This window comes from Cucurbita pepo, chromosome 7 (genome assembly GCF_057944985.1).
Source record: "Cucurbita pepo subsp. pepo isolate OVF chromosome 7, ASM5794498v1, whole genome shotgun sequence".
NCBI classification, from domain to species: domain Eukaryota; kingdom Viridiplantae; phylum Streptophyta; class Magnoliopsida; order Cucurbitales; family Cucurbitaceae; genus Cucurbita; species Cucurbita pepo.
Window position 1 is genome coordinate 2,825,536 of NC_141804.1, and position 16,155 is coordinate 2,841,690.

The 16,155-nt window shown below is 30.9% G+C and overlaps 1 protein-coding gene across 2 annotated transcripts; it reads right to left on the bottom strand.

The window, feature by feature from the left end:
* Nucleotides 1-8,952: 8,952 nt before the first annotated feature.
* On the bottom strand, nucleotides 8,953-14,675 carry LOC111798445 (uroporphyrinogen-III synthase, chloroplastic). 2 transcript variants are annotated; one of them, XM_023681593.2, is made up of 9 exons: nucleotides 14,413-14,671; nucleotides 13,156-13,243; nucleotides 12,852-12,918; nucleotides 12,037-12,155; nucleotides 11,487-11,582; nucleotides 10,390-10,445; nucleotides 9,868-9,953; nucleotides 9,621-9,755; nucleotides 8,953-9,355 (listed from the first exon to the last, which is right to left on the bottom strand). In XM_023681593.2, the coding sequence occupies exons 1-9, from the start codon at nucleotides 14,635-14,637 to the stop codon at nucleotides 9,304-9,306; spliced, it is 924 nt and encodes a 307-aa protein (XP_023537361.2). In that variant the 5' UTR covers nucleotides 14,638-14,671; the 3' UTR covers nucleotides 8,953-9,303. The 2 variants fall into 2 exon arrangements, with proteins under 2 accessions (XP_023537361.2, XP_086981216.1); XM_087125090.1 differs by lacking the exon at nucleotides 8,953-9,355 and having other exon boundaries at nucleotides 9,617-9,755; nucleotides 14,413-14,675.
* Between the last annotated feature and the right edge of the window lie 1,480 nt (nucleotides 14,676-16,155).

The window sequence follows — 16,155 nt, forward strand, 5'->3', positions numbered from 1 at the left end:
CCTCACAGAATGACCGGCGTTTAGGACATGACAGTACACACAGAGCTGTTTAACACTACACATTTACGTTTTACAGCTGTAAATTTTACATTTTAACTTCTCTAGGTTCAGTAAATTTTTTATTTAATTTTCGGGACGAAAAAATCCCCACAAGAAATGTGCATGAATATAGTGCACAGGTAATTTTTTCTCCATTGTTTTTTAAAAAAATATTTTGTACCGAGAAAAAATGTAAAATTATAATTTTTACCGTTAAAAAAAAAAAAACAGAAATTTAATATAATATTAATTTTAAAAAATTAAATTTATTATAATATATAATTAATAATATTTATAAGAAGTTTTTTTATCCCAATTTCATAAATGGTAGGTTTATTAGCCAAAATAAATATTCAAATAAAATTATGGTCAATTTATAGAAAGTTGTGCAATTTAATTGTAAAATAAAAAAAATAAAAAAAATTAATTTACTATCATTTGTAAAAAAAAAAAAAAAAAAAAAAAAAAATATATATATATATATATATATATATATATATATATAAAAGCGGGAATTGGACTATATAGAGATGAAACTACAATCTCGTCCCTGACCGTTATTTATCTAATAGAGAGAATCTCTCTCGACTATATATATATATATATATATATATATATATATATATATATATATATATATATATATATATATATATATATATATATATATATATATATACATACATAAGCGGGATTGGGACTGTACAGGGATGGAAACAACAATCTTGTTCGTGACTGTTATTTATCTAATAGAGAGAAATCACTGTCGACTTCCTCCCTCATTCTCCGTCTAAACGTACATTTTCCACTTCATTCAGGAGCCAATTTTATGGATTCCCGCTATAAACCGACGTATCTATGTTCATTATTGTACTTAAAAAAATAATTAATATATTATAATAAATAAAAATATTTAGATTTTATTTATTTATTATAATAAATAAAACTTTGTTATTTATTTTATTTTTTAAAAAATAAAATTATTTAGATTTTTTATGCTATTTTGTTATTTTATATTCGCCCTGCATTTCGGGAAATTACTGAATTCAATTTTTTTTATTAACAATAATAATAATAATGATTAGATTAAAAACATGATTAATTAAATAAAACGAGTATTTAAAAAATATATATATATTGCTGGAAATCTTCCACGCCAGATGGACCCACGCCAGGCTGGAAAAGAATCTCACGTGAATCGAGTTGAATCTCTTTGACCTTTCGCACTCCCTTTCGGTGTGGCGTAAATCTTACATGCCACTATCTTCGCTCATTTTTAAGAACGTGTGATTCACGCTCTTACATCGCACGTGCGTAATTCCTCTGGACGTACCCGATTACATCAACGGAGCAACCCACGTGGCAATTCTTGCAGTCCACTGGAGCGCGATTTGAGTTGTACAAGGCAGTTGAGCCGTTAACACAATATAAAATAATATAATCCAGCTGGCAACTCACTGTAGCACACCGACTTTCAGTGCTCCCCTCTAAACTTGCCTTTTCTGACGTGGAATTTTATATTTCATAAAGACCTTATATATATATATATATTGTTCAATATTAATGGACAAACATTTGACCTAGCCTATAAAGTTAAATATTTATTTAAATTTTTTATTTATAATCTTTTTTGTGATATAATTAATAATAAGTTTGAGTTTATTGCAAAATTTATTTTAAACCTTTATAAATTTTTTATTTATTTGAATATATATACATATATTATATTTAAATATACCGAACTTTTATTCACAAAATTAAGATAATTTCCAGCCATTACAATTATAAAATACTATATATATATATATAAATTTCCACAAAATTATAAATAATAGAATATAATATTTTAATTTTTTTTTTAATTTACACTATATTTACAAAAGAAACAAAAAGAAAATACTATTATTCGTAATATTTTTAAAAGCACGTATTTAAATTGCATGTAATGTGAAATTTATAAATACATATGATATATAAAGAAAAGACCAAAAATTATACAGACCATAATGAATGTGTCGGACATAAATAAACAATACGATGTGAATAAAATTTCCTGTCTGCTACATATCAATTACATGTTTTTTTTTATTGTAAAATTGATTCTTACTCCCTAATAAAAATTTATAAGGTTTAAGATTGAGGGTAATTTTGCTTTTTACCGTAGTTAAATAATATAATATAATTATTGAAAAATTAGCCGTACCCTATTTTTTAAATTTAAATCTCTCAACGTCTCAAAAAATTTTTTTGTTATATTTGTAAATGACACGACAATTAGTTTTATCGTCGATATAATGGACTCTTCCCCTCAATGACACTCGTTCCTTTTTTCCAATCCATGTAATCCACCTCCTTTGGGGAACAACAAGAAGGTTGATGCATCGTCCGGTGCCTGACTTTGATACCATTTGTAACGTCTCAAGCCCACCGCTAACTGATATTGTCCTCTTTGGGCTTTTCCTTTTGGGGGTATTGTCCGGTGCTGACTCTGATACCATTTGTAACAGTCTAAACCCACCGTTAACAGATATTGTTCTTTTTAGGCTTTCCCTTTTGGGACGTAAGTCTTTCTTCGTTTGAACCTCGCCCTTAACTTTAAGGCTATGTCATCTTAAGGTGCTGCTAAATGGAAGGATCTTATCAACGTCCATGAATGAGTGGATTATTGGGAGGGAGTCCCACATTGTTTAATTTAGTGGAAGATCATGAGTTTATAGGTGGAGAATACTATCTCCATTGGGACAAGGCCTTCTGAGTAAGACCAAAGTAAAGCCATGAGAGAGCTTATACTCAAAGTGGATAATATCATACCAGGAAAGCCGTGAACAGTTTTGTTCTCCTTCCTATATATTTATAATTGGCGGGTCCCCCTCCAACCCAATCCACGGTCGGCGCGGCCCTTCTCGGCACGGAGGGGTGGCTGGCGGGTTTTCATTTTGTCCTTATTTTCTCCACGTCAAACATTTAGTTAAATGGTTGTTATAAAATTTTATTTTCTTTATTTTCTTTATTATTTTTTATTTTTTAAAATTAAATACTTTGTAGGCTTAAAAATCCAAATAAGTAAAAATAAATATTAATATTAAATAGTTTATACGTCTGGATTTGGTAAATTTAATTATATTAACGCTCTAAAGTATTATATATATATTTTTAAATCTACCCATATGAAAATAAATATTAATATTAAATAGTTTATATGTTTGTATATGGTAAATTTAATTATATTAACGCTCTAGATTGATAAATATCTTAAAAATACTCTTAAACGTTTGAAAGTTTCGATAATATCTTGATTTTTTTTTTAAATCTCAAAAATCTTTTTACTATTAATTTTGGATGTTATTATCAGTATTTTGTTTCAAAAATATTTTTAAATTTTTAATAGTCTTTCAAAAATACTCTTACCATTAATATTATGCTTAAAATATACCTATGAAATTTCAAGAGTAACATTAACCTTATTTACATTTTTTTAAAAAAAAAACTTTATTGTATGAACGAAAATCATCTATCAACCATTCGTAAATTAATTTCTAACTTTTTAATGTTATTTTTTAAAGTTTATGAGTATTTTTTTAATATGTATGGTAAAAGTATTTTTTAAGAATAAAAATAAAAATATGTCTTGAAATTTTTAAAAAAGTGTTTAAAAAAAATGATAGTGAGAATGTTTGGACAAATAAGATTCACGAGAATTCAAGTATTGTATATGTCATTAGTCCGATCCTTTGTAGGACAGGACGATAAACTGATAAGTTGGCAGCTAATGGAAGCGCAGTTAGCTTAACACGGACCTTTCAACAACTCTCATATTTGTATGTAGGTTGTTTAGGGATCTGGCATTGCTTCGCTACTTCACCAGAACTTTCAAGAACTCCCTTATTTATTGAGTATTGAATTAACTCGAGCCGGAGAATTCGGTAAACCTAAATGAATGAAACTATTTATACGTTTAAATTATAAATGAATTTATTTGAAAAAACACGTCACGAACCATTATTATAATCTGCTAAAAACTATTTACGAGAATTTTAACTTGTTCGATAGTACTAAAAATTTGGTTGAGAGGAAGACTCGTGAGTTTTGGGCACGTCTCGAGGGTCGGTGTTCGGTTAGTTGCTTTACGTACATTTTTCGCTTTTTGGACGGGCTTGACTTTTGGGGCATTTTAATTAAGTCGTTTTTTGTTTTTTGTTTTCTTATTATTATTATTATTATTATTATTATTATTATTATTATTATTATTATTATTATTATTATTATTATTATTATTATTATTATTATTATTATTATTATTATTAGTGCTCCATCCTTTTCTCACATTTTACCAACCTCACTCTCATTTAAATTTATAAAAGTATTTAATTATATAAAACAAATATATAAGAACTTTGCCTTTTTTTTCTTTTAAAAAATTGATGTTTTTTCAAATTGGTAAGTTTTTTTTTTTATATTTTTAGAAGGTTGAAAAAAAAAATTCACCCGGATAAAAAAAAATCCATGAGTTCATATTCTGGATTAGGTTCATCTCAGTAACAATGGGATGAACTGAATTGTAGACATGAAAGTGTAAGAACTCAACAGGATCCCCTCGAATCAGGAAAAAAGAGGGGTAGGTCCCATTGAGCTCTTACTAATTAGAATAATTTATTCGTATAAATGACAAAATGAATCTTTCCGATGTTTCACAAAACTTATTTCTTTCTGATTCTGAATTGCTTCAAAAAATTGATTCAGACCATCTCTTTCGCGATAGTATCGGTCCATAGTTTCAAAGCGAAAGAAAGAAAGAGAGAATCACTCGATTCCCTCTTTCGGGATGAAAGTTACTATCTATACCAATAAAGTGTACTTTTCTTTTAGTGGCTAAATCGTAGAAATTTTATGGTTAATTATTATTTACTTGGAGCAATGCTAGCTGAACGGTCTCTTAAAATTTTTATTATGATGCATGTGAGTGAAGACAAAGTATGATATGCTAGAAGAACTCGTATTTGTATATGGGGATAGTATTCAGCCACGCATCCCTCTTTTATTAGAGTGTCACATTTTTCTTTCCAATCTTTTTATTATTTTTTAGAATTATTTATTAGTTAATTAAAAAAAAATGGTTTGACTATCGATTCAAGTCAGCAATCTAATCATTATTCCAATGGATTAAAATTAAGTTAAAATAATTTTGCAAATAGGGAAGAATAAAGTGTCTTTTTTAAAACTTCAAATAAAAGGTATTTTTATGTGATGTCCCCGTTTGTTAGGAAGGGCGTGGAAACTTTTCCCTAGCAGATGTGTTTTAAGCCTTGATGGGAGCCCGAAAGGAAAAGCCCAAAATAGACAATATCCGCTAGCGGTGGATCTGGGCCACTACAAATGGTATCAGAGTCGGTAAGGACGCTGACCCTAAAGGGGAGTGGATTTGAAGGGGAGTCCCACGTTGACTGGAGAAAGAAACGAGTGCCAGCGAGGACGCTGGCCCCGAAGAGGGGTGGATTGTGGTCTCCCACCTTGGTTTGGATTTCTCTATTTTAAAAATTAATGTAAAAATAGTATAATTTGAACTTTTAAATATTTTAAATAATTTGAAACTTACTCTTTTTTAAGATAACGACAAAATTGCATAAAAAATCCAGACCCGGCCCAATAAGCTCACAGATGACAAAGCCCATAAACCAAACTGGCTATAAAAGGATTCCCGCCCCTTTCGAATTCGCTCCCATAGCGGGAACGAGCCTTGCATCTGAAATTTTCGAATCTACTCTCTGTTCTCACGGCCGATATCAGGTTCTCCAACTTTCATTCTCTTTATTATTCTTGATTCAGGAAAGAATTCGGATGTCTTCTTGTTGCCGATCTTAGGTTTTCGACATTTCATTTGCTTCATTATTATAGATTTTATATGTTTTTTTTATGCTAGTTTTGATGCTTGGCTTTGATTTCTTCGGTAAAGCGTTTTTACTGGTTTACATCGCATCATCGATGATGCAGTAGTTAGATCTTCGTTGTACTACTTCATGATGATAGTTTGAGGTTTTATTCTTAAAGATTAAAGGTCGAGTGTGAAATGTCACACTCAATTGATCTTTCTGTACGTATGGATCTTTTCCTGTCTTTTTTTTACAGTCAAATTCGTTCGGTCAATTTCTGATTGCTCGATCTTGTGTACTTTACTTCTTGATCATTAACTTCAGTTTGATCGGGTTTCCAATTTGCCTGCCTGTAACTGGAATTACTTTTGCGCTCCGTTTGTGAATTCAGTTTTCCGCTGTAATATAAGAGTTTAATGTTAAGATTCTGCTTCTATTTGCTTTGATTCCTTCAAAATTATTTCGATCTCCATGGATTCCACCCCTTACTCCGTTCTCCTGAGCAAAGACGCATACGAACTTTCCTTCGTATTCGAGAATTTCTCTCTAATAGAATTCACACGATTGAGAAAATACAATTATCTTGTTACATTACAATATAAGGAGACATTATCCATCACCAATCCGCTAAAGCATCACAACTTCCTATTTCTACTTTGTAGCACCCGCAGGACAGGCCATCAACAGATAAGGATTTTGTTTTAGGTAGTTGCAAACCTAATATCTTGTCACAACTAGACGATAAGTTTTTTCGTCTGTTTCCAATCGAGCTTGTGAAGTATATCTGAATCGACCTCTTTTTGTCTCCCCTGCAGATTAGGTTGGAGATTATCTAATTGCGTGACCTTGATGCAAGGTACATTTCCTAAACTATTATGCAAGGATATTATATACATATATATTTAAATTAGCTATTGAATTCCGTTTGTCGATGATGATTATAAGTTATAATTAAGGTTATGAGAAGTTTCAATGAGGCTCCCTGTAATTAGAAAACAAAAAAAACTAGTAACCATAAAATGGAAGTTTTTAAGGAGAATTGCAAAATTAGGATTTTAAACTTAATACTGTTTATTAGATTTGATAATCCTTTGTTTACCTTTACATTTCAATAAATAACTAATTGAAAGATATTATGAATAATGTGCATTTAATTATATTCCATCTTTTATATTCCCGGTAAAGTAAACAAATGGGAGATAAAATAACAGTCGAGGAATTGCCCCCTCAATTTTTATAAATTAAAAAACTAATTATATGTAAACACTTACATTTTGATATTTCCCATTAAGTTGTCCTTACTTATTAAATTAGTTTTTTTTTTCTTTCAAAGGGAACAGAGGTTTTTTGTTCCCTCCATCCCAGCCGAGGACTGAGATGATATTCATTTCGTTAAATTAAATACTTGTATTTTATCTATAAAAAAAATACCCTCACATTCTTACATTTCTAATTTTAATTTTTTTAAAAAAAATTCTAAAAAAAATTTAAACTTCAGATTAATACTTTATTTTAAAAATAACAATTTCAAATTTTACAAATACCTTTAATTTTTTTTAAAATGTCAAAAAGAACAAAAAAACAAAAAACAAAAAACAAAAATAGTTTTGGTCAGACGGTAAACATATATATATATATATATATATATATCTTTTTTTTTTAAAAAAAAACTTTTTTAACATTTTGATTTATGCTATAATGTTAAAAGCTTTTTATAAAACATTAAGTTTAATGACAAATACATTTTTTAATTTTGTAATTTTTTTATTTTTTTATAAAGGATAAGGTGTAACACTAAGTTTTAAAATTTCATGAGCTTTCTTGAATTAGTAGGTATTTTTAAACTTTTTGAAAATATCTATTTTAAAATATCTTTCAATTTTCAGAAATTTTAATAATACTTTCAAATTATAGAATAAAATTTTTAAAAAATACTTTTGAACTTTTGAAAACATAAAAAATCAATTAGTTATTTATTTTTTTGTGAAAATTATTGATATTTTGTTTAATGATATACCTTAAAAATTATTTTAAAATACCTTCAAACTTAAACTTAGAATCAATTAGTAGTAAAAGTAATATTAATATTCTTAAATTTTATTAAATCCTAAAAATTAAAGAGTGAGATAATAAAAAGAAGAGGAAGATAGATAGTTTTTTTTTTTTTTTTTTTTAATAATTGATGGTAATAATTTTTTAATAAATGTTAAGCATGTTAAGATTAATTTTTGAAATTCAAGTATTTTTTTTAAAAAGTTGAAAAGAGATTCAAAATAATTTCGAAACATTTTTTTTTAACATATTTTTAAAACAAACTAGATTTTATAAAATGAAACTGTAACAATTTTATAAAACCGTAAAGATATGTTTGAATCATTTTTAAAGCTTAAACCTACTCTGAGTTTTTAGGTATTTTCTAAACAAAGTTATAAAGGTAATAAAAGTTCTAATAAAGTTAACACTATAGATGAATTACAGTTAATTTTGTACGTTTCTTTTATGATTAGTATGTTTTAAGCAAAGTTTACTTGACATCTTATTAAAAATTGAATTAAATTTAGAACAAAATTGAACATAAGATAAAATTTGCAATACATGCACAATGTTAGAGATAAGTTTAATAAAAACTATTTTAAAAGAGAAAATGGATACAAATTAATTTTCCTTCACCTATTTACCTCAATATTTAACATATTTTGTTTAGAATCCGGGTGCAATTTTTATTTTCCTGCCGTTAGGCTGCGGCAACAATTTAAAGCATCAAGAGTAGACGATATTTATATAAATTAAAGGATAAAGATTCCACAGATTAAACAATACTCAAAAGTGTTGAACAAAATATTAATAGCATAAAGATTAAGCTACGTATGATCTCAAATTTTAAAAATAAAATAACTCACACAAGTTTATAATCCTGAACTCGTGTATTTGATCTGCTAAACCATGGATTTATTCTTTGTTGATAACATTAAATTTTTTTATATATAAATGCTAAGGAATGACTACTGGTGGAATCTCTCAATTAACTAACAAACTATAGTTGGAGTTTACTAAAAATTTCAAACCAAAGTTGGAAATTAAGAAGAGAAAAGAAAGAAGATTTGGATAATAGACGACGAACCTATCCTATTCAACGAATTTACATTCTATTAACAACAGAGAGAATATGACAATGAGTCATTTAATTATCTGATATCGAACTGGACAGACAGATAAATGAACGTAAAACTACTGGAAAAGCGACTAACCTCGAATAGAAACTCGGGCAAATCGACTGTGATCATACCATATGATGATACAATGGTTGAATGCTTTGTTCCACAACTTCAAGCAATTCTTGTCTCCGTCTGCAACTCTGGAAAAGAAGTAAAGATGACTTCCTAGTCTGGACAATGTCCTAAACGACCTGTGCTTCTGCTCTTACTGCTTCCAATATACTATCAACCCACCTGCATTTCAATTATCACGTTTGTAAATTCACATTTAGTCTATTTGATCTTATTGTAAAGCATGGAATCTCAATTATGAAAATAAATGCATCAACTAGAGGATTTATTATATTTATTATTAATTATTATATCCGTGAGTGTCTGAATCAGTTTAGGTGCATCTCGACTAATCTAAAGTATAATAGTCCGACCCTACTAGATTTGGTTGCTAAAAAAATTTGAACTCAACTACTAGATTGTAAGGTAGAATTATGGAAAAACTCACCCTTCAAGGCCAGGATTCTTCGGGTAGTAAACGTTTTTCAATCCTAATCTTTTCGCTACTGCTGCAGTTGTTTCCCCAATACAGGCAAGTGAATTTTCCCACTCCTTTGGCTCTGAAATAAGATTGATCCATGCGCTGTTGCAACAGATTTGTGATCCATGAAAAGATGGAATGAACTAATTAATATTACAAATTCTCTTGCCCTCGGGAAAGAACAAATTTTAATCAGAAAGAAACTGGTGCTTACCGAACTGCAGAAGGTGAAGCCACTGCGACAACAGGCAACAGAAGTGCTTGCTCGAGAATGGATTGATCGACATAATCAACGGGTGCCTGAAAGATACCAGGAATAATTATGATGCCTACGAAGTTAATTGCGTTTGAAACATATATTCTTTTCACAGTCTTCATTCAGGTTACTGAGAGTACAGGAACGAACAAGGTGTTACGATTTAAGACTCCCCACGGGTTGGAAATGTGTATTACACAATCGATAAAAATTCAAGTATAGTCCAACCAACCTCTTCACATATAACAGCTAATTGTCCTAAGCATTGGCATGGTATACTAAAAGAAAGTCCCATATAACAAGTCTTTTATGTATCTGCCCTAAATGCTGCTTTAACAAGGGCGGGTTCACTATTATTGGTTCGGTCTAAATTTGAAGCATACAAGATATTTATTGAGAACTTATGATCAAGTAGATGAATACGCCTCTAAAAATCAGTGTGGCATGTTTTTAAATTTGTGGTGTACAAGATAACTTTACCGTAGTGTATGTATTAAGCCTCGTGACCTCAAATCCACGATTTGCAAGACCCTCCTCTGAAGATTGCAAAAGGGGACACCAAGGTTATATTTCTCAAAGCCATTATTTTGCTTTCAGTTAGAACAGACAGAACAATACTAAAGCAGCATACTAATGCTACAATGAGACGAACAAGTACTAAAACTTCAATTTTCCTTTTTAAAGTAACAGATAAAAGAACTCGTTCAAGTCGGCCACTTCATACTTGCAAACAGATCACTTGACATTAGAATTTCAAGTCACAACTACAGTTCGCATAAATTAAGTGTACAAAAGAAAACATAAATGTTGAATAAAACTGAGGCTTGCCAGTTCAGTTTTCCAACTGTTAGTAAAGAAATTTGGAGCAATGGGGAGGAATGTATATCTTGTAAAATAATAGTGGCTTGTTATCATTAATAATGACTAAGCTAAACTATAATTGCAATTGGTTATAAAATTTTCACCAGGGATTCAAAATTGATTTAAGATTTCCAACCAAGGTTCAAATTACTCATAGCCCTACTATACGTTAGTCGAATATGCATATACTATACATACACGAAGAGAAATCAGTCTGCATATGAAATATGAGCTACAGCTAGAAGAAATGATTTTAGCAATACAAGCCCACATCTATCTAGTTTCAAGCACACTATCTCGCACACATTATAAGTACTTCTATAAATAACTTCCTCTTCCTTGGATTTCTTCAAACCAAAAGCTACTTATGATGTGATTAGAATAGAACAGAGACTTGGCAGTTATCCACACTACTAATTTTGCGTGAATTTAAGGTATAGAGATGTCCGAACTCATTTGAAGGGAATGCTATTACAAATTTTTCATCTGGTTAGAAGTATTTTGAAAATTTCAGTTGTGGAAATTACGTTTACTGGTCTAGGTAAAATTGGACTTATTACAATACTTCCAGTCAAAATAAAATTCCTTATAGTTATGGCATGAGGAAACAAGAGTAACTATTTTAACAAACAAATAAATAAAAGAAACATCATTGTTACCACATTATCTAATGGAAAATAGCTTAGAGTGTAGAAGAAAAAGAGTACATTGCATACCAATATCGTTGCTTGCTTTAGTGGAAGCAGGATACAAGACACTGCACTTCGTATTCCCTAATTTTGGAAGCTCGTAAGCCAAGACCTTGCCTATTGCTGAAAGATATAATAGATGAAAATAAAATTCAAATTTTGATATTTGTAGGACAACGATGTATTTCTGTAGAAGGATTCTAATCCAAATCAAATGCAGATGCCTACACACGTAATAGTGAAATTACAGTCTCCTCCCAAAAAATAGTGAAATTACAAATACCTGCCAAATTGTGATTGTTGAAGAACGATCATAACAGAGACATAATTGAAGATGAAATACTACTAGAACAAGTACCATCTAAATCATTTGACATATTTTTTCACGTTGTGTTTTAAAGTTCTGATGTTCCAAACAACAACAGTTTTTTTCAAGGTCTTATCATCATCTGATTTGAATTAAGACAGTCTGTAAATGATATAGGCAAAAGACTAATAACATCATGCAAACAAATACTATCTGCAAATAATGAATATCATGTGTCAGGCATGAGACTTGACCTGACATGTGTCTTACCTTTTGAAGGTGCAAACGCCACATCAAGTTGTTGTTTTGACGATTGCAACACTTCCTCAAAAATGTTAGCTGTACCAGCTCCCACAACACCTATTCTGACTTTTGGCATTCCAGCAGCCCTAAGGACAAAATAATGCGAAGGTATCACTTAAGGATGACCTAAAGCAGCTCTAATGGAAAAATAAGATGTGAAAGTATCGACCAATCTTTAGTTGGTACACGTCATTCGTAAACATAGAGCACCGTGGATCATGATTATATAGAAGCAACAATGCAAAATACAATTCAACAGAAAGAAACAGATGACCAGTAAAATAAAATTCAGAAACATGTTTTAACTCACTTGACCAACAACGCATTCCAAATTGAATGAAAAGTTCATGTACCATGCAGGCATACAGGTTGAAAATAAAGGCCTTAACAATGCACTCAATGGTGTAAAATAATTTAACTTATCTGATGGTACTAGTATAATAATTCATATTATCAAATGGTAATATAGTGTTGCCATGGGCTGGATCATCTGTAACTTGAAATAAAGTGTCCATAACCAAGCAAATTCTCAAGAGCTAGATCAACTGGTATGACGAGTATGAATTTCTCGTCCTAACACCTCTACCAAAAAAAACAAGTTTCACAATTGCCAGTATATGACATAGGAAAATTTTTCAAAACATATTTTAAAAACCTCGAGAAACTTCAAAGCTTGCAAAGATCTAGGAATATTAACCACCTGTCAATAAGAAAAATTGACATTTGACACTGTGTGACATACAAGACTGGTGAGAGTCTAGTGAGTTAGTTCTAACCCTTACTTCCATGCCTCTAGGAACACCAAGCCAGCTTCAGGGGATGTTATAACAATCCAGTCAAACACAGAATCTGTTAATAAAGAACAGAAGAAGATTGTAAAGGCTTGTGCCATTTTCTAGTCTTCAAAATATCCTGTGCTACATTGAAATTACTAATAAATACTACTGTTAAATAAATGCCAGCAGAAACACTCCTGCAAGATTATGCGGGTGCGTGCTTGAGAAGGAGAGAACCGATTCCTTTCAACAAGAATAGTGAGATCTTTGAAGGAGTACGAGAAGAGAGACCCAATCTTGAAGGACTTACCACTAAGTACAGACTGTAGCCTATTCAAGTCAGGTCCTTGTCTGTGTTGAATGAGGGGAAGCTCCAAACAGTTTATTCCATGTTTTGCCTGTCATCAACATCAGGAATTTCAATATTCTCCAGTTTATTGATTTCACATAAAGATTGAATTGTACCATTCCATGCACGCAAAAACATCAAGGCCCACCACTTTTGCTTTCCCATTATTTTAACTTCACGAAAGGTCTATAATACAATAGGCCAATGAAATCAATGATACAAAAGGGAAATGAGGAGAGAAGCCGTAAAATGCAGGGTATAACATCAGCAACTCTACTTTAAGCAACAATGCGTCCATGTCAGAAATACTTATTCATGAGTGGATGTCTGAATGATAATGAACAAAAGCTCAAGATAAATCATCACGGCTATTCTCCATCCTGAACACTGCTTATTCTTGATTAACACAAAAGATCAGTTCTCTGGCTGAAAAACTATGTGAGTCTTGGCAATTAACAGGATTCCATTCAAATATTCCACCTATTAAAGCACGAACACAATGCAAGTACAATGTGCATATTGGAAAAGAGAACACCTAATATCAATGCTTCCTAAGATTGCTATTGCAGAGCAGCTATTACGAATAAGCTATTATATCAAGAAAAGAATCGAGATTAACAAGTAGTTTACAACCGCGTGCAGCTCAGGAATGGTTCACTGTAGTCCTGAGACTCCTAGTGTACCTAAGAACTAATATATAACTCATATTGAGGCTATTCACGAGATCAGCTGATTCGATTTTAGAGGCGTCCTTATCTGACGACAGGTGATAGAAGATATTTTACTTTCTGGAAAACGAAAACTACATTGGTGCTTACAAACCATTACAGTTTCAATTTACTCAACGTCAAGAACCGTCCACTAAAGTATGCGTTTGCTGTCTCCAAAAAGCAATATTCCAGCCGGAGTAAAAGTAGCAGTCAGTCTCAAAATGATCAACCATTTCGGAAAGATCTCCACGATCGGTAAAGAACTTGAGAATGCAAAAATGAATCAAAACACTCAAACAACCAGCATTCATTTAAACATTTACACAAACGCATAAACTTACTAATCGCACCACCACATTAATTCAATAGACGAACACAATGCCTCAGTAGAACGAAAATCTAACTCACGAACAAGAACAAAACAAAAATAAACTCGAGCAATCAACGAGAATAAAACAAATCAACAATCCGAACAAAACAACCTCAGATTACAAAATCAAGAAATTACCAGAGCACTAACGAGCTTCCCATTCTTGCCGCGCTCTCTGGTAACAACAACTTTCGGCGGCGAAATCGACGAAGACGTAATCGAAACAGAAGAAATTGAAGTAGAGGAACAAGAAGGGAGCGTTCTAGGAGGAAGTAAGATTGGGCGAGAGAGTTGCAGACTAGGAGAAGGAAGAAGAAGAACTGAAGGCGAATGAGAGAGCAAAGAGAGAGAAACTGGAGCCATGGGGAAACGTGTTGATCGGAGATGAAAGACTGAGGATGGGCAGGCCAGATGTTAAAATAATAAGACCCATGACCCAACTAATTAATTAATTAATTAATCCATTTAATGACACGTGTCAATTCTCCATTGGTTCTTAGTTTCTCTTCCATCATAATGCGCTGGGGAGGACCACACCCAATTTTCTGCCGAATTCGAGATTATTACCCTTTTAAAAAAGAATAATAAATAAATAGAGAATATTATTATTAATGTACGAAATGAAAATTACGAAAAAGGGTCGGTCACTTTTTGATTTGCGTCCCAATTGCCCGGCCAAACCTTGGGTTGTTGTGCGTCCCGTAATTGGAACACATGCCAGCTCAGAATCTTCCCGCCCTGCCCGGCGGCGACTCTCTTTACACTACATCCGTAATGATTAAACGGTTAATATTTTAATTACAGCCACAATTTTTTTTTTGTTGGTTTTTTCTTTTCCAAAATTATTTTTAATTTTATATTTAATAGACTTTAATTATTTCACCAAAGATAATTTATTTAAGAGACACAGTTAAAATAATTTCTTGGAAAAAAAATTGTATTTTATCTCTAAATTTTTAAAAAGTTCAATAATAACTTTGAATATTAAAAAGAAAAATCAATAATATCATATTAATATTAATATCGAACCGAGAAAGGAAAAAGGGATATTGAGCGATAGGAAAACATAAGATGAAAGTTGTTTTATTATTGTTTTCTCACTCAATAATCTCTTACCCCCAACAAATTTGGTATCACAGCTTTACCGTTATTTTTCTCTCTTCGTCTCTCCTTTTCTTCTGTTGTGGGTTCTAATACATCAATGAAGGTGTGCTCCACAAAGTCCCATAGCTCTTGCGATATGAGCAAGGTCTTTATCTTGATGATTCACCACTCATATTTCTCACCATTAAAAATTGGTAACAGGGGTGCAAAGTAAAAAAAAAACCAACTACTCCCATTTTTGTTTTGCAAAAAAAAATATAATCATTTACTCTCGTACAGCTCTTATACCAAATTTGTTGGAAAGAATATTGGAAGCAAACTTAAAAAATAAAAAATAAATAAAAAAATAAAAAAAAATCTCAAAAACACCTCAAATTTAAAAAAAAAAAAAATTAAAAAGAATTTTTTGAACTTTTTTTTATTTATAAAAGTTAAAGTTACTAACTTAACTTTAAAATTTTATGTTATTTCTAAACATAGTACAACGTGAATTATTTTCTAAACATAGTACCAAACATGAAGATTTAATTTATTGTGCATCTGATTGGTCGATCAACGGTAGTTTACTTTTCAAGATTTGAAATTTTGTTTTTAAATAATTTTTTTTATTACGACAATGACAAAAGTGGTAATGGCACCTAATGTCCTTACCACATACTCATATTACTACTCACTTTTTAATAATGAAAATCATTTCCGGAGACTAATCAAGCCTTTTCAATATGCTATGTTTTGTTTTCTTCACAATGAAGTTTCTATAATTGAGCCACCAAAAAA